The 23118-nt window shown below is 35.0% G+C and overlaps 2 protein-coding genes across 7 annotated transcripts in view; both read right to left on the reverse strand.

Annotated features, from left to right (window-relative positions):
- The window catches only part of LOC136845744 (uncharacterized), an 86737-nt gene extending 84008 nt beyond the window's left edge, over positions 1-2729 (reverse strand). The window contains exon 1 of the mRNA XM_067115981.1: positions 2582-2729. The gene's annotated coding sequence lies outside the window, so the exon portion shown is untranslated. The remainder of the gene's footprint in view (positions 1-2581) is intronic.
- A 4054-nt stretch (positions 2730-6783) lies between these two features.
- LOC136845746 (uncharacterized) overlaps positions 6784-23118 on the reverse strand; it is a 732048-nt gene continuing 715713 nt past the window's right edge. For all 6 annotated transcript variants that reach the window (XM_067115988.1, XM_067115989.1, XM_067115990.1 and 3 more), the window contains 2 exons: positions 11915-12115; positions 6784-7719 (listed from right to left, as the gene is read on the reverse strand). In XM_067115988.1, coding sequence (XP_066972089.1) covers positions 7072-7719; positions 11915-12115 — 849 coding nt within the window. In that variant the 3' untranslated portion in view covers positions 6784-7071. The remainder of the gene's footprint in view (positions 7720-11914; positions 12116-23118) is intronic.

Genomic DNA, 23118 nt, shown 5'->3' on the forward strand with positions numbered 1-23118 from the left:
GATGAAGTCCTGATATCTGTTAAACTTTTTCTACTCCTAACTCTTAGCTTATTATTATTACTAACCAACCACCCACCCGAGAACACCAAGGCATCAACCATTTTTAGTCTGTCCTGCTGCTATTTGTCTAATTTAATTTTAACAGGAATCGCTTTGTGACTCTGGTGCCTAAATCTTTCTTACGGCAGAAATTCCCATTTCATCAGTTCATCTGTCTTGATGCTAATGCTTTTTTTTTTTTCCAAAAAAGTCCATTTTTTGAGCTCTCATTTTCAGCTGATTATTTTCTTACGAATTCTAATGGTTCTCATTCATTTACCCTAATTCAATGTCTATCCTTACGACTTTTAGTACGCCTTGAATTTTTGATGGCTGGCAGGATACTGGGTTTGATCATATTCAAATATAATTTAGAAATTTTTGGATGAACAATTCTATGCTTTCCTGCCTGTTTGGTCTATATTCTTTGAATGTTTAGATTAATTTGGTTTAGAACGACTTGCTTCCTGGTCCTCTAGTCTTCCTTCTCTTCTGGTTAGGAAGTTTCATTGTTCCTTACTTTCAATGTCTCATTAGGAAAATTCACATTGAAGAAATATTTTATTTCATCTTCTGGCTGCTCCGTTATGTTGCTTTATTACTTAATCAAAATATCACCGTGGAGAAAGGCCTGAGGGGGAAGGTGTTTGAAATCGCCCCCCCCCCGGGCCCCAAAATGCGAAATTTAACCATTGCTGCTATGTCAGGACAAGCTAAATTTCTGAAATTTGCATTTACAAGTGCCTTTAAAATTATCCTACAATTGCTCATATTCTAAAAATTTCCCCGCCCCCACCCGAACACCCCCAGCTGCTTTTGTTCGCTTCGCTCGCTTCCCACCCCATAAGAGGGGCCCCAAATGGGACTGGTCCCTCTGGCTCCCAAAATGTCTAGGGACGCCCCTGGAGAAAGATTTACTAGTCCTGAAACAAAGCACTTCCCGCTCTCGAAGGATTCAGATCTTTCTAGAATTATTAACTTACTTTTCTGTATCATTCTGACTACGTATCTCTTGTTTGTTTTTGTATCATGGCTGCAATTTTCTCTTCTTTTCTTGTTCCAGATGCATCTATTACGGATGATGATGTCGGTCTGTCGTTATTCGTAATTGCTTAAACCACCATTCTCACATCTTTAGTGATTATTAGTATGGATTCTGAGAACGGAGAATTGGTAATGGTCTGCTAATTTTACTCCAAGTTGCTACACAGTGTAAATATATCCGACAAAATGTTTTCATTTATGTTTTAAATAGAGATGCTAAATAAAAACTTTCAGATAAAAAAATATACACAACCTTGTTAATTTACATGACTTGCATCTACCAGTTTAACACCATTTTTTTTGTTCTTTACATATTTGTCAGTTATTTGATCATATGACTTTCAGTGTGGGAGAATTTGCTGTTAGTGGTCAAAACTGCAATAATTCCCCTCAAACCCCCTTTTGAGGATTGAAATACGCTAAAGCTTTGTATTTTCAAAACGTACAGACACATGGGCTTGGATATCACTATATTTTGGGAGTCATTACCCCTACATAAAAATGCTTGCTTCAAAAGTTGATGTACTTGGCACTCATCAGTGACAAAACTACGAAAGAGTTCTCCCCCTTTTCCTTTTAAACTATGAACCAGTTACTCGTGTGTATTGTGTTGATATCCAATGCCACAGGTGGAGGAAGTGGCCGCAAAAGGGAAGATATTTTTGGGGTCACAGTATGGTCCCAGCCCTCCCATGAGGATAGGCTTTCAGCAGTTTTGCCCCATGATCAAGAACGAGAGAATGTGTGAAACCAGGCCAAATGATGCATCAAAATGTAATTTCTGATTGACGAAGAAATAACATATTCATATGTGACCGTAAAATAACGCGTCAGAACTTACAGCAAGCACACGAACACAAAGTAAAAAAATGAAGTGTGATAATTGAACATATCAAGAGGAATTAATGGAAAAAATCTAAAATAAAATAAAATCTAAAATGATAAGATGGCTGAATACTTGCTGTGTTACACAATTAAGCAACAGTGTCAAAGCATTCATATTTTGCTGTTGTTGGCTTTCCAAGCTGAAAAATTAAACTTCAAAAGCAACAGTGTTCAGAAAAGAATGAAAATTTAAGGATCATCTGGAAAAGGGCGTTCTTAAAATCTTTCGCTTTGAGAAATTCATAAAAGATAACAAATGACTATGAATTACTGAAATAAGGTGGATTGATATGGAATAAGTTTTGTTGATGCAGGTATGAGAGGCATTGTGATTGATAACATGAAAACAATTGACAAAAATTACCCATAAAAAGAAATTAAACCGATTAAACTGGTACACTAACTTATAAACATATAAATTAAGGCCTCTTACTAAAATAACGGTCCCATATGGAATTTTAAAGCCCTCTCCTGACCCTGTTAATGCTGATTATGGCAACGTTGCCTCACAAACAAAATCTTGTGGCTACTTTTACTCATACTTACAAAAACAAAAGGCCTCTTTGCCAGCCCCGGTAATAAAAAGTATACGTACAACAACAACAAAGGTTACCTTTTCGTGGAGGACTTTTGAAAATTGTGGTTGCATTCAGAAACGCGAAAGTCTTGAGAGATTACTGCACTATCGTCATTAGGTAAGTAAATTTATTTAAAATTAACTCTTGAATTCATGGACTGCGTGAATCGGAAGAATAAGAATTTCAATCTGCAATAAAAGAAATTAACATGGAGTTATGGCTGCATTTTGAAGACTGAATTACATGAGAGTGTAAGTATCCCTGGTAGACATTCAATGCAAAGAACAATGGGAGAAGAATTAATGTGGGAGCACAGGTGAAAAAGCAATTTGTATTTGTCGACCTTGAAATTACTGAGAAATCCACTGATAAGCTGTCAGAAAAACCATATAGACAAGACAAGGTGCTGGTTTTGAAGATACGTTTAATGCTATTTGTTCTAAATTTGACTTAAGGGAAGACTCTGATCCATTTATTTTTCGGTATAGAATTTAGTCTATAATATTTAAGATGCGAGTGAAGTAAATATTACACCAGGTCAGATGTTAGCCCACGGGTTTTAATTATTTTAAGTGATTAGAATCAATACATAATTCTAATAAGGGGAAGAAAACCAACGAAAGTTCAGAAGCAAAACTGCGAGTTCTGCAAACATATCAGAATACCGTTTTTATCTCTTGAATAAAGAACCTTTAATCCTCATGCAGTCATATACCAAATACAGAATGCTTTTGGAGACACACCTTTCTCTTGTACTATGACAAGTGCATGCATTGAGTGATAGCAGAACTGATATCAACAGAACTTCAAAGGTTCCCAGGTAATGTACATGGAATATTTGACGTCCTTATTTCATTAGCAAGGAAAGTTTATCTTGAAAGGAGAGGAGTTAACTCTCAAAACAAATGCCTATTGGCTATAATTGTTTAGGTTAAATCGTCGTCCTGGCTTTAAATACTTGTTTTTCCCATTTGACCAAGTAACTCAAATTAAATAAAAAAAAACTACTATTCTTAAGGACGAGGACCTATTGGTCATGTCTGGAATGTTTCTGGTATGTTCAGTTTCTATTCCGAATATGTTGACTCATTCAGAATGATCTACAATTCCATGATTTTCTCACTTAACAAATATTTATTAGCAATCTTCCGGATAGCTTTGCACACATTTTCTTAGCACTCGTCTTATTACGGTTTTGTAAATGGATATTGGATGGTATGCAGATCCGCAAGATAACTCCTCCGAAAGACAGCTTGGGCGCAGTGACCCGAGCTCAATACATTGTATCTTATTTAACCTTTCTCTCAGCCGCCTAAAGCTTTTTCTTGAATATGTGAAACAGTTTGTCAATGAATGATTTTCATTGTATTATTTTCTTCTTGGTATTCTTTGTTCTCCTCATGCAAAAAATTTAATTCACTGAAAGGAGATTCGCTCACTTCAACTCACTACCAGGAACCTGCAAGGTTGTTAAATTCAACAGGTTCATTATAAAGGCGAGTATGTTTTTTCGTTATTTCATATCATTACAGGCTCATTTTTATAAGACAAAAATAGTTTACAGTACATATCAGTTATTGAAATTAATGTAGAAGTACGGTGAAATGTTAAATATACAATAAATTTGGTCTTCACATTCTCACTGGCGCTCAGTGCATGAAACGGCTTTGGGCACCACATGTAGGCCAGTGAGATTATTTGATTTTGTTATGCATCCATTGATAAGAAGTAAAAACAGAGGTGTTAAAGTGGAAAAACATGTTGAATTCTGGAGATAATCTTTTTTGGCATTTTTTCTATCATTAATCTTTGTTTGGCCCGGGGCTTTACCAAATTAAGCGCAAATTCCAGCAAAATAATTCTCCTTTCTCATCAAAGATGAATGATGAAGAGCTCACAGGGTTGTCTGTCGGCTCTAACACGTCTTACGTATGAAAGACCAACGATTGTTAATCTAGTTGTGCTCTCTCCTGAACTATTGTTAAACTTCCCTCGTTCTACTGCATGGTCCCATAAATACCCTTATTGGGGCTGACCAGTCATTTTTCCATCATTCATCCCGTGTCTCTTTGTAATCAGAGCTCAAGCACCGAGTCAAGAAAGAAAAGCGTCTTTCACTCATCGCGGCTCTGCATAAGGAAGCACCAAAATATTGGGTTCACATCTTTGCTGTTGTTACATGGTTGCCTGTCTTGATTGAGACTATACATACATACATACATATATATATATATATATATATTATATATATATATATATATTATATATATACTGTATATATATATATATATATATATATATATTATATATATATATATATATATTATGTGTGTGTAAAGCCTTTCATTAGCAATGTATAACGAGTTTTTTTAACGCTTTCAGGCTAGCCTGAATGTCAGAACACTGAATTCCAAAAACACACTGAGCACCTGATATTGCAGGGCAATCTTCCCAATCACTCGTGAACTAAATTCATCAAACATCGCCAAACTCGGATGCTACAACCCTTTATTTCAGTTTATAAAAAGAATTTACTACAGTGCAAGTCTGCAAAAAACGTTTGGCAACAGGTTGTATGATAGCTGAATATCAGTGCAGATATGAAATATGTGTAAGCATCCCTTAACATTCCCAGGTTAGGTTTCCTACCTAGTTCAGTATATCAACAAAATGTGCTTTTGAAAAGTTAATTAATTTCTAAAGTTATAGCCAGGATTAACCTTCAAGACATACACCAACACTAACAGGCTGACCCAGCTCAATATACCTCAACGGTCGTTCTATGAGCTCATAAAAATTGTATAACGACAATATCCCAAACGATTATAGACTATTCTATCCTAAATTACCAAAGGAAACTAATTACTGTACAAAGTACATACCTAACCAATAATAATTACTTGTGACCCACTAGTAATTATCTGACTCACAACAATATACTGAAAACATGTAGGTATTAAAACCAACAACACTCACTTAAGTCACAATTAGAAACATGGGTCATGATGCACAGCAATGCAACAGACTAAGTAACAAGTGGTACAGGTGACCCACAATACCCAAGTACTACCGTATATGTAACATGAGGTATTGGAGACCTCCAACACCCATACACTATATTCATAATTGGGTCCTTAAGATCCCAGCACATGATGTCACACAGCCAATAAGGAGAGCTACGACACTACATACCCTTTTCCATAAAGAACTATACTCAGACTGATGATGTCAGAGCCTAGTAGCCTACAGCTTGCCACTTTTGAAAACAAGGACTCTGCGGTACCAAAGATGAAACTTTGTTTGGGGAAGGGTCCTTTGGGCCCCAAGTTGCCTATTTAGGGTTAACAAACTTTACTTTTAATTTAGGTAATGTTTTATCCAAATGCTGTATGCTAATCGACTGCGTAAATACATATTAAAATAAACGTTTCTGTCTACAGGGTATAAAATTTCTGCTTAATGACAACTATTATATGCATTAATTCTATTCGTGGCTATATAACATCTACAAGTACATCAGATTTCTATATAAGTAATTAAACAGTAATTGTTTAAATATTATTTAGCTCTTTGTAGTAATCGTAGGAGTATCAACTTTATACAGGTTTAAATTTAATAAATGCATCCTTTGGCATACTTTATACCGGTATCAGGTATGTTTGGAATGTTATAAAGTTTCATGGTGTTAATTCTGCAACATATCATTCTATGATGACTAGTATGTTTTCATTTGGTATAATATGTTATCGTTCCTCAATTTAAAAGTGTGAAAAAAAATTCAGGTACTGGTTGTAGTTGTCAATGGTAAAGAATTCATCAGGGGGCGAACAAAGCATCAAACAAGTACACTGAGGTTTCTTGGTAGGCAGGGAAAGGGCATTCCTCAGTCTATGAAGTACAAAGCCAGCAATAAAAGGTTTTAGTCTGCCAATGTCATGCTGGTTCTTCGCTATTAGGTGCCTGCATGATTTCGCAGAGTTCAGTGATCAAGAGGCTACGTGTTCTTTATTTATCAATTATTTGGCTTTTGTTACATCTCGGTTCAGGAAACAGTTTTTTCTTGATATACATATGTCTAAGTATATTACCCTTGCAATAGTGATGGTTGTTTATATGCACTTTGCTCATTCTTGTTTGTAAAATGCATGGTCAGGACATAGGAGTTATTGATTTATTTCGACTTGTGACAACTTTAATTTACTGTGGTAATGTTAGGAAAAAATGAGGTTCTATTCCATAGTAGTAATAGACCATTTTATTTTCCCAGAACAAAAACTACTATTTAAAATCTATCATCGGGCAGAAATCAATATATTTATGAAAAAAAAAGCTTTATAAACAAGAAGAAGCGTTATCCAGTACTTAGCTGAACATCCGATAATTCACGAAAGGATGATTTATGAGAACTGATTACTAATTCATTATTTGCAAATCGAGTGCAAGATGACTAAATGTTATCCAAATTTTAACTAAGGCGACTCCGAAATTCAGCCAACAACCGGATGTAAACACTAGGAAGAGAAAACTAAACTATTATTCTAAATGAAGAGGAAAGCGATAAGATTATAGAGGAAAGGTACAAAGTAGCAGCAGAACTGTATAGTCCCTCCGCTTCATGTGAAGCTCCGTTTTCTGTGTCTTCATCGTCCGTGCCTTTCGTTTGGGCCATTTTCTTCTTTTCCATTTTCTCCCGTTCCAGATCGTCGAATCTTGAACCCCCGCCCGGATGAATAGGCATGAGCTCCTTTGGAAGGCCATACGGGGCAACGGGGTCTTGCCCTCTATTTTTCCCTTCCGTGACTGGAAGGACCACTGGTTCCTGAACCACCTCCATTTCATTTCCAGCCTCCGTCCCGACAGTTGCCTCGAATTCTGGAACTTCGGTGTTTGGGTGGTTCTCGAAGAGGCTTTCGTCGAGGGTACTCTCGGTGCCTGGGAAGCCTTCTTCCTCCGGTCCTTGCACGTCCATCGGGATCTCCACTGCATTGTGGCGTATGACACCGATTGATCTGTGAGGGTGATGAGGGTCCTCATCAGCAGCACCAATGTGATGAGGTTCAGTTGCTTCCTCCACTGGGTGAGGCTCTGGGACGGGATGATGAGGACTGACAAAAACTTCGTCTAAATTTTTTAAGAACGACTCTCCAGATGTCCTCTTTGGATGATGATGCTCCTGAAATACAGAAAGATTGTCAGTCTACCAAGAAAGAAACAAGAGGAATAATTATAATGACTTGATTTACTGGTGCTTTACTGATGAATTTAATGGTTCTGAGCTAACATTCCTTGCACATAATAAGGATAATATGAAAACAAGACCGTATTTACATTGCTCTGATGAAAATCTTTCATAGCCTCAGTTCTTATAGGCAAATGTACACTAATAAGTGAGAGACACATGCTCAAATTTGTATAGAACAAAAATCTGGTTCATATGACTTTTTATAACATTTCTGTTCATAATTAACCTGGAATATGGATACGAGCAGGTGATCATGGCAAAATTCACAGGTAAAAAACACCAAGGATGAGTCCTATACTTGCCTATTGTCCAGTGCCGAAATCATGGTATGTTAAATGTATAACATTTACTTTAATTCAAACAACTAATTATTATTCACATGTGCAGCAATGCAAAAACTTACATATTGGGATTTTCTCACATTAAGGCTTAAGAATACAATTTCCGCCTATCTATCAATGACATACTTCCATGACGTCAGCATCAGGTGGAGTGATACGATAGCACTGTACATCCAATATCACTTTGTGATGTCATGAAAATGTGATCAACAGATTATAAAGTTGTCTGACCTAATGTTCCCAGTTTAGCTTCATCCAGTCTTGTGCCCTGTAGCTCTCTTACCCTAAATATAAAGACATAGACTACCTTACCTCTTTTTCATTGTTTCAAATATTTTTCTGATCTTTCACTGAGAGCCATATGACCATCATCAATTTATTTTTCTCCCAATTCAAAGCCGGCAAAGTCACTGCCTCGTTTTTTTTTAATGTTTTCACTCTGAGACGTCAAAACCGTGTGATTATAAATTCCTAAAAATATATAGGTGTCTTTCATATCCTAACCTATGCACTAGACAATTATAATTCCTTCGCACGGTCATACAAAAACCAAGGATTTGTGTTTCCTTAAATCACAGGTGACAAAATAGGTCACCATGCCTCTCCTCCACTATCAAAGTAACAATTTTTTTTATTTCATAATAAGCAAAAAAAAAAAAAAAAAAAAAAACTTCATCACTCTTTCTCTTGTTTCTTAGTTCCTGATTCCATGTTGTACATTTTTCTCTCATCAAGAGCTGTAGTATACATAAAATATCTCGTTCCATCGAAGTTGCTAACCCAGTTTACTACAAGATTAATAAAAGAAAAGAGTATTCTATGTGATACTTTCAATTTAATTTCCAATGATTCTCTCCAATTAAAGATAAAACAATTTCTATCTACTGCTGTAAGGATATTACTGATTTACCTGTCAATTGAAGATTTTAACTTTAATTTCAATACAGGATGATGGTAACCTCCAAGCTGATAGTTCTATCAAATTAAGGACTGACAGGTAAGTCTGATTGTGTATTCATCATTCTTCCAATGAAATTACTCAGTAACATCAAGAGCGGGCAACAGTGGTATCATGAGATTTTTAACATTATCTCTCCTATGAAGACTCACAGGAAAGACTCATAACACCTTATTGGTTGTCTTTACAATAAGGATTATCTGAGGTTACCTTTACGCAGGCACAACCCTTCCAGTGATAATGATAATGAGGTCATTAAGTTAACTTAGTCTGATATACGAAGCAGTCAATTTTTCTGTGTGGGGATGAACTCTCGACGTTTGAGTGTTCTTATATATACGAGTATGCATATACATACATACATACATATATACTGTATATATACACTGTATATAATAGACATATATGTACATATTCATATATATATAATTTATATGTATATTCACATAGTTAAGTGTAATAACCACAATGCTCTCTTAACGTTTCGATTCCTTCACACTTTTTAGATACACTTGTCACGTATCCAGAAAGTGTGAGGAAAACGAGAAGTAAAGAAAGAACTGTGGTCATTGCAATTATATATATATATATATATATATATATATATATATATATATATATATATATATATATATTTATATATATATATATATATATATATATATATATATATATATATATATATATATATATATATATATATATATATATATATATATATATATATATATATATGTATATATATATATATATATATATATATATATATATATATATATATATATATATATATATATATATATATATATATATATATATATATATATATATGTATATGCATATATATATATATATGTATATGTATATATATATATATATATATATATATATATATATATATATACATACACATACACAAGTCTCTAGTCCATTATGGTCACGGTTGTCTATATTTCTTCAATCCTTAAACACCCCAGATTGGAAGTTTTATTTTTAAAGTCGTCTAGCAAGGCGTTCTGACCTTTTTCCCCTGTATTGATCTCGAAAAATTTCTGAATTTCTGCAACGTCCAGAAAGACTACTGAAATGTGTGCGTGTGTCTGAGTGTGCGCGGGTGAATAAGTGTACAAAACATTCATAAACAAGGAGAATCAGGAGGAGAGATGACCAAAATATTGGGGGAATCCATAAATAATTAAAACCACAGGAAAACCTAGCAAAAATCTTGAGGGAATCTATGACTAAAAACCACAGGAAGACCTATTAAAAATATTGAAGAAATTAAACGATTAACACCAAAGGAAAACCTTATTAAAAACATTGAGGAGATCAATAAATAATAAAAACCATAGGAAAACCTGTTTAAAATATTTAACAAATCAATAAATAATTTAATCAACAAGAAAAGCCTATAAAAATATTGAGGAGATCAATAAAAAATTAAAACCCCGGGAAAAACCTAAGAAAACGAAATGCACATAAAAGATAGAGCAAATAGTTCGAGGGTTTAGCAAGCATCAACAACATGAAATGGATTTGCAACACTGTTTTGTGTAAGAGGTTTTGCTGTTCCGGATCTTTCAAATGATTGCAGAGAATATAAATAGGATGAACTATAAAAGTTCCTAATGGATAATAGATATGAAAGAGCAAGAGAAAGCAGTTCTTTGTTTGACCTAAAAAACCTCACACAGAACGAGGGACGACGGTGGGTGTCAAAAAAAAAAAAAAAAAGAGAAGGAATGTAAAATGGAAAAAGTGCAAGAGAAAGGAAAAAGAAAAAAATGCAGATAAGAAGGAAATTCCGGACGACTGGTTTCAGCGCGTGAGATGAATAAAAAAAACTTTTTGTGTCAAATTGTGAAGAAAAAGCGTTATGAAAGTGGGAAAGGTTGCAATGATAAGAAGAAAAAATGCGTGAAGGAAGGGCAGAAACAGGTGTCAAGAAGTCACCGGAAAAGAAATAAACTTCAGAAAGTAGGATCATTTTGACAGCATATTTGGGGAACAAACTTTGAGCAAACATGGAGGTGTAGAAACCCGAGAATTATGACAGAAAGCACAGTATTTGTTTTTCTAGGAAAATAACAACAGTTGCCATTTTTTTTTAGCCTAGAGTCAGCATATTTCCACTTTTCTTTTTTGATAAATTTCTCTTAAAAATTGGAATGAAATAAAAGCAGAACGATAAATTATATTACCATGTAATTTATCGTTCGCAGATGACACTAGAAGTTATTCTCTTATCCACCCTCTGACTTACTCTTCATTTCTAGTACTAGTAAGGAGATCCAAGTCTTGAGCCTCAGTGAATCAGTAATAATCAGATTACACCGCCAGTGACCATTTTTGTCCTCTACTGCTTAGAAGTTCTCTTTATGCTTCACGTTTTTCCTGACTCTTATAACATTTATGACTTGTTTATCGTTTCCTACATGGCTAAGCCCTACCCTTCTTCCTGTCTTTTTTTTTTCTTGTTTTCCTCGGGTCTGGAGTAGAAAAGGGCATCAAGTTGCCGGTCGTACCCAACATCAACTGTATTGGTTGATGTCCATATCCAAGAGAGACAAGAGCTAAAATTAACATAGATATAAGACCTTTCCTTAACTTGCTTATCTGAAAATTCTGTTAAATTCAATACTAATTTTCATCAAAATTACCCAATACCATAACTCAACCATTCCCTAAAAAAGCCAAAAATACTCTAGAATTCTGAACGATAATCTATCCTTACAAGAGTGTAGATTGCCCTAAATGTTTCCTGTTAAACCCTTCTTTCACTGTTAGCAAAACTTATAAAGTACAGAAATCTAGATGTGATTCTCACTGGATGAACCAAATGTGGATGTGGCTTCTCCTCCTGGAGATGTGTTGCGGGATGGTTCATCTCCTCCGTTAGAATGCTCTCCTCAATGTTCGTTGCGGCATCCACTGCTTGAGTGTCATCTGCGAACATTGATTGTGGGTTCATCTGGCCAGCCAGGAACTGGTCCTCAGCCATTGTCAGCGCCAGGAAGAACGGAAGTACCTGCGGAAGGCGGGAAAATGTTATTGTGGTGCTGGGGAACAGAATGTGAACAATCATCCGTGCAACAAATGTAACAGCCATTAATTTTTGTTTTGCTTTGCCATACTAAACTAATGACTCCTTCATTACCTTTCCAAAAGCACATTTGCTAATCACCGAAGTAGTTATTAAATTGTTTCAATCTGTTTTTATTTTTATGTTTTCGTATACATATTTTAAGATTTAATTTTCTGTTATATTTTAAAATTTACAAGTTCAATCGATAATATTTTAATATACCATTTTCACACCGTTTGTCTACACAGTAGCAAGAACAGCTGTACAAATGTGTATGTATATATATATATATATATATATATATATATATATATATATATATATATAAACACTAAGCCTTTTCTCAAAACAAGGGTTGGTTCCAGGAATAAATCAACAGGGAAGTCATTCTAACATTTCTACCTTAAATGATGCATCGTAGATGAGCTCTCAACGCAATAAAACTCTGAACATTAGCCGCTTCGCACTCCCATACATATATACACACGCATACACATGAAACGCATGCACAAGCACACATACACGCAAATACTGTATAATGATGTCCCAGCCTCCTTCAAAACTAGTCTTTATTGTATTTTTCGTGAATAATTAAACCTTAAGTCTTTCCTACTTACAAGTATGTGGAACTGTCTGAGAAATAAGTTTTTGCGAGTTTTGAATGTTGTTCTTACCGTTACTCGACAATTCCACCACTCCCGCCCTCAGTTGCTTAGCGAGATCATTTACGGTCATACTGATAGTGTGCATCTTCTGATATTTAACACTATTATCTTAGTGACCATTGCAGGTTTAGTTTAATATTCTTTATTTATTTTGTTTATGGGACTGTAATAGTAAATATATACCTCTTTGATGTTAAGCACCTCGTTTTCTGTGCCTTAATCTGGCTGAATTTACACACACACAGAAAGAGAGAGAGAGAGAGAGAGAGAGAGAGAGAGAGAGAGAGAGAGAGAGAGAGAGAGAGAGAGAGTATGTAATGGAGCAGAAGGATACTCACATATATTATGTCGTAATTATGAAGCTTCCGGTAATGCAATGTACATAGCTGCCTAAAACAACTGATGAAAAAGTGAAAACAAACGGTCGGGATGCACAAAAATGGTCTTCAGCTTTATTTAAGCAAATAACACCAGTCAGAGTAGAAACCGATTTTTATCATTCGTTAGAAAAAATTGCTTTTTCATGTTTCCCTAATTGTGAAGGAAATTAACGAGTAATTGAACTATGTGTTAGGATGCTTGCTTTAGAAAAAAATTAAAATGATATATTTTTAATAAGAGCAGTATTCGTACACTCAAGGAATAGTCATGACCTTAGTGACCTCCTAACAAATAACCAGTCCTAGATAAATCTCTCTTTATAATTGTATACATTTAGGTCCACCATAAAAAGGATGTGCCAGTAGCGCACTTCCTGGACTTCCTATTCTTCCTACCAAGACTTGCAAGTGTTAAATCTTCCTACATAATGAAATTTCAAGAAAACACAATGATTATTTTCTCTTCCCACCGTTTCTGCCCTGTTATATGTTTGTAGTGCACTGACCTCTCAACCCTTCTTACTCATATACACTCATATACACTATGTAAACTATTTCTTTCAGAAGGTTTCACCTTTCCCTTTCTTCTGAAATAAACATACAAACTTCCCTTTCATCAAGTCAGGTAACATTTGGCTTTGGGATTTGTAATCGAACCATACTGACGAGAAATTTTCCAAAATGGTCCAAGAAAGGTGAATAATAATGCTTATTGAGTAATAATAATAATAATAATACTAATAATAATAATAATAATAATAATAATAATAATAATAATAACAAATGTTCTATAGTTTTTAATAATCAAGAAAACTATGCGTAGAGCGTATATTCTCCACCACGACGTCAAAACAGCAAAAACACGTAAAACCCAAGGGGTGAAATGAAGCTTTTCTCATTATTCTTATTTACACATCAAAGGAGCCCACTACTCGGAAGCCCTCTTTGAAGAGGTAAGAGAAGCACAGCTTTCTTTCCCGAACCAGGAAATGGGGAAACAGTACAGTTTGGTTAAGGCCGAGAGGCAGTACGAGGTCAGTTGACTTCATGCTTTCCTTTGAACAGGAAGGGGAAGAAGAGCAATGCATGAAAATAAGTGGAATGAATTCCTTGATATATATATATATATATATATATATATATATATATATATATATATATATATATATATATATATATATATATATATATATATATATTTGAACAAGAAACTTTGAACAAGAAAAAATACAGAAATATAGACATGAAATGGACTGTGTCTGGATTTTGTCATGTTTCAAGGCGGTCGCTCGTGAACGGCAGAGGACTGGGACAGATCACTTACTGCGTTGCCAAATGATGTCCTAGAAACCGGTTATACATAGTGCCCAAGGCCCCTCTTACCCCAAGCTATGATAAGGGGTTGCTAGGCAGTGACTGCTGATGATTCAGCAGGTCGAGCTAAGGACACCCCTAAACCGCCCCGCCCCCCTACTAACTCACAAAAACAAAATAAGGCCATTCATGTGCCTGCGATGTAACCCAAGAAAAATGCGAACAGCCTTGATTTCCGACAGTGTTCTGCTGCTTGCCACTTGACAGGTCTTTCAAGAGCAATCAACTTTTTGTGAAATTCGTAAACGTAGCATTTATTAATAAACAATAGATGTTTATGTCTAGTACAACACGATTGGGAGTTGGTTATGGGCTTGTAGGGGAAACAGGTAATCTTGTACTGTTTTAATTAAACCAAAATGTTATTTACATTACATTACCGCAACTTTCTCATTGTCCACACACAGAACATAAGTCTTAAAGGAGTCCTTTCATATACATATATATATATATATATATATATATATATATATATATATATATATATATATATAATTTTGTTAATTGCAATTAGTTTTAAAAGGCTGTTAGGTATACCGAAATGGGAATTTTAAAACGTCATTTGAGATAAGCTCGCAACTGCAATATACGCAGCAAGTATGAGAAAGAGTTGGAGAGAGACTTCGATTAAGCAACCAGCGAGATATTTCAGATGCAATCATACCTTTGAATCAACGCCTATTTTTTATTTACTTTTAGAAAAGGGGAATTTTATCGGGGAAAGGGACATAGATAACATGAATGAATATCAACTGGTGAATTCATGTTCTCGTCAATCTTCGCGATTTTTCTGTCTTTAGTTTAGCTGTAGACCAAAAATGACTGAAAAATGGGTATTTCAGGATGATTAATTAACACAAGGAATAAGTTTAACTTCAGCCGTGGCTCTGTGAAATGAGAAGAGAACTGGGTAACAATATCCAACACAATAAATGGATAAATAGTTATAGGCTGGCAATGTTAATTTAGCCGGCTATTTGTCTGTTGACACAATGTGATTGAGGACCATACAGCCGACCCATATATCTCCCATCCGTATTTAAGATCTGATGATGGATGCTGTGCGAATTAAACGGTGCTTTATAATTGTCTTTATTTACCAAAGGTCAAAGACAAAATATATATTCTCGATATTATCCGAATTCCTAGAGTTTTGGCTCAAGTTCTGGAAACAGTCTACATTCTTGGTTTGCGACTTTGACACCTTTGGCAGTACGAGGCAGCAGAGTTTTGCTTTATTTTTTATTCTTTTTATGTACTACTTACAAATGGCTCAAAACCATTATCAAGTCTTCCCAGCTACAGTTTAGGCTTAGTTTATCAACGACTAAAGAAAACGATGTAATAGGCGATGTCTGTGAAAAATTAAAGTGGATTTCATTAATTCTTTACAAGATAAGCTTTAGACAAAAGTAACGAATAATTAAAGCAATTTGATAACGTTATTCCCTTTTTTATAAAAAAAATAAACTTACTGAAACTCCAGTAACTGGCTTTTATTACTGAACCGGAACTACGAAAATAAATTGTCCTTGTCCTCCACATAAAGCAAGAAAACTTTCTAACCAGCGCAGCTCAGTAGTTGAGGCGTGGATCAGTCTTAAATCTGTTGAGGACAGGAATTGAATCTTTCTAAATATACATTAATTTAAACTCTGATCAGGGAAGAAACCTTGAAACCCACGAAGGGCACGAAGGGATGATGATAATTTATTTGGAATCTAAATCCAGACAACTTCCTTAGTCACCTCAGCTCAAACGCCTCATCAAAAATCTGCGTTAAACCGAATTAAAGGAAATCCATATAACTCTAAACTATTAAGAATCGAAATTAGAAGGAGGAGGAGCATAAACATAATTCTATCAATGAGCGTAATCAACAATCGGAAGCACACTTCATTTCCCCTCATCCATCCAACTACGGAGATGTATTGGACGTAGGCGACATGCACCGGCAAATGTCGGCAAACTGGTTGACATCTTGCTTCGATCTAGGTCTTATTCTCAGATGTCACATTAACAGCCAAATCAGCCGGCAGCCAGAAATTCCTGACAACTGCGCGCAATAAAAAAAAAAAAAAAAGTAAAGCGTTTCAAGCGTAACTTTCACAATTTCAATGAAATTTGCTGCAAACAAAGCGACGACGGCGCTCTGACAGCTTGTAATAGTATTTACATTCCATCAAGGGGTTTCTCATGCACTTTCCCTTGTATGAAACCTTCTAATTAAGAGCAAACACTACCATGTGTTTCTGGTTAATTGCTTTTGGCACTAAAAGGCTCTGGGCAGGTCTACAGCCATTAGGTAAGTCAATAATTATGAGTCCTATTGCAAAATAGCTGCCGTAATCTGTACTACGGCATGTCATAGTAATTTAGAATTATTCTGTCAGTGGTATTTAGATTTTAGTTGTGTCTGTTATGTAATACATTGCTATGAATTTGAATATGAAAAAGACCTGTTGCAAGTCCGGGGTCTTTAATGGGGACTAAGTAATTTAAAAGATGTTAATTGTAACTTATTCAGTTCTGACTAATATATATATATATATAATATATATACATATATATATATATATATATATATATATATATATATATATATATATATATATATATATATATATATACACACAAACATATATATATGTATTTATATATAAAACTATTATAGATGCACATACATACACACAAACATATATAGATGTTAAAAATTCTAATGTTACATTATTCGGAATGATGCATAAGTATTATATCAAATAGTATACGTTCGCAAAGGTTCTCCTCTACTCAACACCCTAATAAGTCTTACAGCTGTATTCTTAATGACTCCCTTCGACGCCGCACTGGTCCCTTCCCCTGCTAAGGTCTTTCCCTAACGTTGGGCATGCTTAGAAAACTCTGATACATCGGAAGGGAACAGAGCACGGTTGGCAAGCCTGCTCGCCTGGAGCGTCGGCCTTGGTATGATGTAGCCTGGACCCACTTTAGCATTCTGTATGTAAACAAAACACACCCAGTCCAGCAGGCATAGTTCTAACAGGAATGGCCTTGATACATAACTACTCATTTCTATGTATTGCACAAGTGAACAGGTATTAGAGACTATGAAATCTCTATGGTATTATGTACAACAGCATTGTATCAAACTGTTCAATTTATACTTCACTCTACCGATTAGTAAACGATTGTTTTCTTATAGTTTTGACCCAGTTATAAACTTTTTGAGATACGGACTTATCTATTTGGTTATCAAGAGAGATATAAATTGATTTAGAGATGATTTGGGTTCTAAGTGCAAAACCCGAATTCGACCGAAATATTTACAGACAGCAGAGTCGAAATCAACTTATATCTCACTTGACAACTGAATAGACAAGTCCTTGTTTCCTCTGTATCGAACTCAAAAGGCATAGGTTTGAATTTTGGGAGGGGCGCATGCACTGATCACATGTTATTCTTGTCGGGTGCAAGTTATTCATAAGGCAAAGTGTATTCAATGTTAACGGGTATTTGTTGGTTAATAACTGTGAATATAAAAGGCTGTGTATGTATGATTTATATATATATATATATATATATATATATATATATATATATATACATATATATGTATATATGTATGTATATGTATATATTATATATATATATATATATATATATATATATATATATATATATATATATATATAGAGAGAGAGAGAGAGAGAGAAATCCTAAGTTAAAAACGAAAACATTTCTTAATTTCCAGAGCAAGCGCAGGGTAAAGGCTAAACCAATTTTGTCTCAAAACAAATCCACAACGAACGATCATCTCTGCGAAATTTATAAAGCAACACAGTTTCACAAGTTTATCGAACCTAACGCCGAAGGCCACAGAGAGAGAGAGAGAGAGAGAGAGAGAGAGAGAGAGAGAGAGAGAGAGAGTCTGTCCAAAGGAAACATGGCAGAGAATCGCTTGCATATGGATGAGGAAGGGATGAAGAAACAGAAGTCGTGCCGAAAGTTCCCGCCACTTTACCAGACTCCCTTTGCAAGTTTTTGCTTGACGGACTCCATGACAGGAGGCCTTTACTCGGCAACACTCCTCGGACATTATTTATTGCTCCGGTTTTATGCTAATCAGGCCTCGTAACTCCTCCAGCGTTATCCCCACATTAATATGATAATAGCACTCGAATCCTAATTTTTGGCGGGGCCAAATATTTTCCATGAAATCAATAAGGTCATTATTTCCAGGCTGCGACATTAGTCTTTGAAAAAGAAGTCTTTTTCCTCATCATCGTTTATGATGATGATGAAGTTCCCTTAATGAGACATAAAGCCGACTAAAATCAAGTAGCAGATCTATATATACTATTATACCCTCGAAGGCTTTCTCAGTTCTCCCGCTTAATGCAAATGATAATTTATGGTGCATTTTCTATCAAAGTAATCCCATGTAATATTATAAAAATAGCATGTATACTGGAATTTAGCAATGAGGATTATTACTTAGTCAGTTTATTTAACTTTATATATATATATATATATATATATATATATATATATATATATATATATATATATATATATATATATATATATACATACTAGTAACTATTTACTATTTTCATATCTTTTAGTTGCCTCGAAATTGGATTGTTTCGTAACTATCATGAGTTTTTCCTATAAACACCGATTTTAAGATGTTATTAGTGTGTAAATTTTCCGCCAGATAATAAGGAAATTATTTCCTGCCCATATCTTTTTGTAACCAATTTCATAATAAAATGTCCAATTTTGTTATCCCTGTGAAAGAACCTAACTCAACCGATTGAAAAAAAAGTACATTCTCCCTTGCATCATCTTGAGTATGTTAATACCACAAATGACGACTTAACTTACTTTATCAACCCTTTTTGACACTGACTCAGTAATAGAAACATATAAAGACAGAATGGCATGATTATTCAAGGCTTAAAATTAATAATCTATAATGACAAAAGTAAGAGAAAATATAATAATATAAATGACTCAGAAGCAATATTTATTCAACCTGGAAAAGAAGATGGTTGTAAACACTTAGTGATTTATATTTACTAACACATTGGCAGCGCTTTGATTTATGTAATCCACGATCAACGCTACATTCAAGGAAATTATCGGTAAGAAAATGGAGCATCTACCATGTTTTTATATACCACGATAAAAAGGCGTTGATAGACTTTGCTTTAAAAATTCCTATCTGAAGAGTAGAGGGAGCTACACGTTTCAGCCGTCCCAGATAATGAGAGTTTAAAATTCTGGACAACCTAGCAACAGCAAAGGGTAAAGCGAGAGGGCCTCTGGAAGTCTAAATAGGTCTTATCTTAAATTTGCGTTTAAAATAAGGGACACAACGTGTGCACAAACTGAGAGAAAATTAGCATGGCTGATCATTGTTAATGGAGCAGTGACAAGGTCGTGGGTTCAGGGGCAGTGAAACAGGAGGAAGGAAGATTAAATGAGAAATGAAAGTTAAGACGGCGGTTCCTCGTAGTGCGTTGCGTCTCACCCCAATATAAATATTCCAACGTGCAATCCATCCTGATTCTGGCGAAAGACCTCTGTTTGCAAGAACGGAATATATAGATATAAAAGTCGAACGCACAGATAGGTATACTAGCAATGACTAAACTACTATTGGTATATATATGGTATATATATATATATATATATATGTATGTATATATATACATACATACATACATACACACACACACACACACACACATATATATATATATATATATATATATATATATATATATATATATATAAATAAATGTGTCAGTGTATACGTACAGTAGCGTCCGATGATATTTACCATCATTTACATAAAAAGGCTTATGCAGAGATAAAAGCAAAGCCCTGTATAAATAAATAACAGCGTGAATGGACTTAGCAGGAGGCTTGATATCCTAGAATTATAGCCATTCCCCCCAATTAACTTCCATGAATAATTCCAACAAATTGTAGAGTAAGTATGCAAGAGCGGCGCAATATGTAAACAGCAGTTAATTCTGGAAGCGATACAAATCTAATTCCGAGCACAGACTATTTACTACAGTTTCGTCGCAGTCTTACCGCAGTTGCAAACTGCTCTGTTTATTTACTGAAGACATTAGCACAACCGGTATTATGGGAGTAAATACATATGCTGCAATGCCTTTTGCCTGCACAGTAACCCATAATACCCGTGAAAATCTATTTTGACTAATTTTTTATTTAAATGAGCCTGTTACACTGACCCCTATAAAATGATTACTTAGTCACGACTTCCCATCTCAGATGTGTAAAAAAAAAAATTTTTTTTTAACTTTCTGGATAAGAAAAAGAATCAATGGGAAAGCAAACAAATGGATAATTTGAATGGATGCGGTTTGCGTAGTTTTTGTTTCGGTTTTCGTTATACTGTTATTTAGCACGAGAGAGAGAGAGAGAGAGAGAGAGAGAGAGAGAGAGAGAGAGAGAGAGAGAGAGAGAGAGAGAGAGAGAATAAACTTTGCACTAAAACAAGTTGTGCTATGAAATAAAACTTTACCTTATTCTTTCACCATCTCGCACCCTCTCTATCTATCATACCTTTCAATTATGCAAATGATTAGAAAGCATTCGGCAATAACCTTTCTCACCAGGCGGAACTGGGAAAAGGGATTCTTGTATTACAGGCATGAAATTTATCTGTTCGGTTCTCGGAACCGACAAATGAACTATAAGCGAAGTAATTGCGCTCCTATACACGGACGGCGATCTGTTGAACTTTTTCCCACTGCCTCTTGTCCAGTCGGTTGGGCAAGATGTTTATGGTGTTTCTGGTCTCCGATGTGTTGTCTGATTAGAAAACATTACAGTACCATCATTTTTCGAGAATGGAATTCATATTCAGTCTTTTTTTTTTTGTCAGAAAACTACTTTTGTCGTTCTTGGGGCTTTGAGAAACCGTCCACATTCAAAATTTCAATCAAGATTAAGATCATTGAAATAACAACGAAGTTTTTTTTTTTAAGAAGAGACTCAAATGAAAATAATCACAGACTAAAAAAAACATAAAAATGGCGTGTCTTCTTGATACAGAAAAGAGCCAGTCTTCCCTTGGATATCGTAGTTATGATTAAAAAAGAAGAATGAATGAAGATTTGAGTGGATTTTAGACATGCAAATGATGAAAAAGCAAAAACATTTAATCCTAAAGGCTAAAGACCATTGCAGGAAGATGTACCATGACTTTTTCAGACAGACATCTCTGAAAGCACAATTAGACCCGGCAAGCGGTAAATATTTTTCAATGGAATCCTTGGTACATTCTAATGCCAAGCCATAGGAAAGTTTTCAAAGGTGTCTCGATTAATCTGATGTTTTCTTAACTAACCTCACTTGGAGTGCGCCTCCTAGACAAACATTTGCTCATCAACATAATTATACAGAAGACATTTTTGGATGTTCCTACGTTCCAGCATCTTGAATATTATTCATTTATTTATCCGAATGTTCAATTAACTTGGTCAGCTAGATTGTTGCAGAACAAAGTATCTTCATGGGTAAATTGTTGAACTTCAGCACAAAACGTCAACCCGTTGTCTTTGTTCAGCACGTGGGTACCAGCAGGTGAAACCGTTTTTGCCTAATGAGCTTCCCTATTGCTAATTAATGTTTCAAAACGTGTAATCAGAAATACGTGAGTGTAAACGATGTTTCATTATGAGTACCACCAACAGTGATTTTGTAGAAGACAAACTCTGCTGCCGTCATGTTAAACTTTAGCATAATGAAATTCCACTTCCCAGGCGACTGCAACCTATATAGGAGTCCATTCCTTGAGGAAAATGCTTTCATATAAATTCAGTATTGATCTTTTTGAAAAATATGATAGGGCTGAGGTATTAAAAAGATAGTCCCAGGAACGAGTTCATGTTAGAAATGACTGTTAATGAAAAGAACACTCTGAAGAGCATTCCCTTTAATAATGATAAAATCATCGTTTTAATTTTGAAATGAACTGCAAAAATTTGGATATACACATATATGTATATATCCTCTCACTCTTGGCAGGGAAGGATAGTTCACTAATTTCAGTCCCAAGTTCGGATTTGAGGGTTTTCAGATGAAAATGTATCAATATATATTAGGGAATTGACAGGTTAACATTTCACAACATTTGACAGTTTTATTTATATACGTCTGCTGAATGTGATGAAGATTCCATTGGTTTCAGCCCCATTCCGCCCCTTACCAAAAAAAAAGAAAAAAAAACTTAACATTGTGTTACCAGTATAATGGTGCCTCTTATCATTTCAAGTAAATGGAATGGTTGTGTGTCATATGTCTTTTTCGTTATCTGAGAAGAGGTGATTCGGGGGGTGTTATCCTTCCGGTTTTAAGTGGTTATTATGGGAATGAAGTTACTAGCCAATGCCCTTCGCCCTCCTAGGAGTGAACAATGGTTATTTACTAGAGTGTACTCACCTGCTCATTCTCGACCAGAATTCGTACCTGGGTCCTCGGT

The sequence above is a fragment of the Macrobrachium rosenbergii genome, chromosome 14 (genome assembly GCF_040412425.1).
Source record: "Macrobrachium rosenbergii isolate ZJJX-2024 chromosome 14, ASM4041242v1, whole genome shotgun sequence".
In the NCBI taxonomy this organism is placed as follows: Eukaryota; Metazoa; Arthropoda; class Malacostraca; order Decapoda; family Palaemonidae; genus Macrobrachium; species Macrobrachium rosenbergii.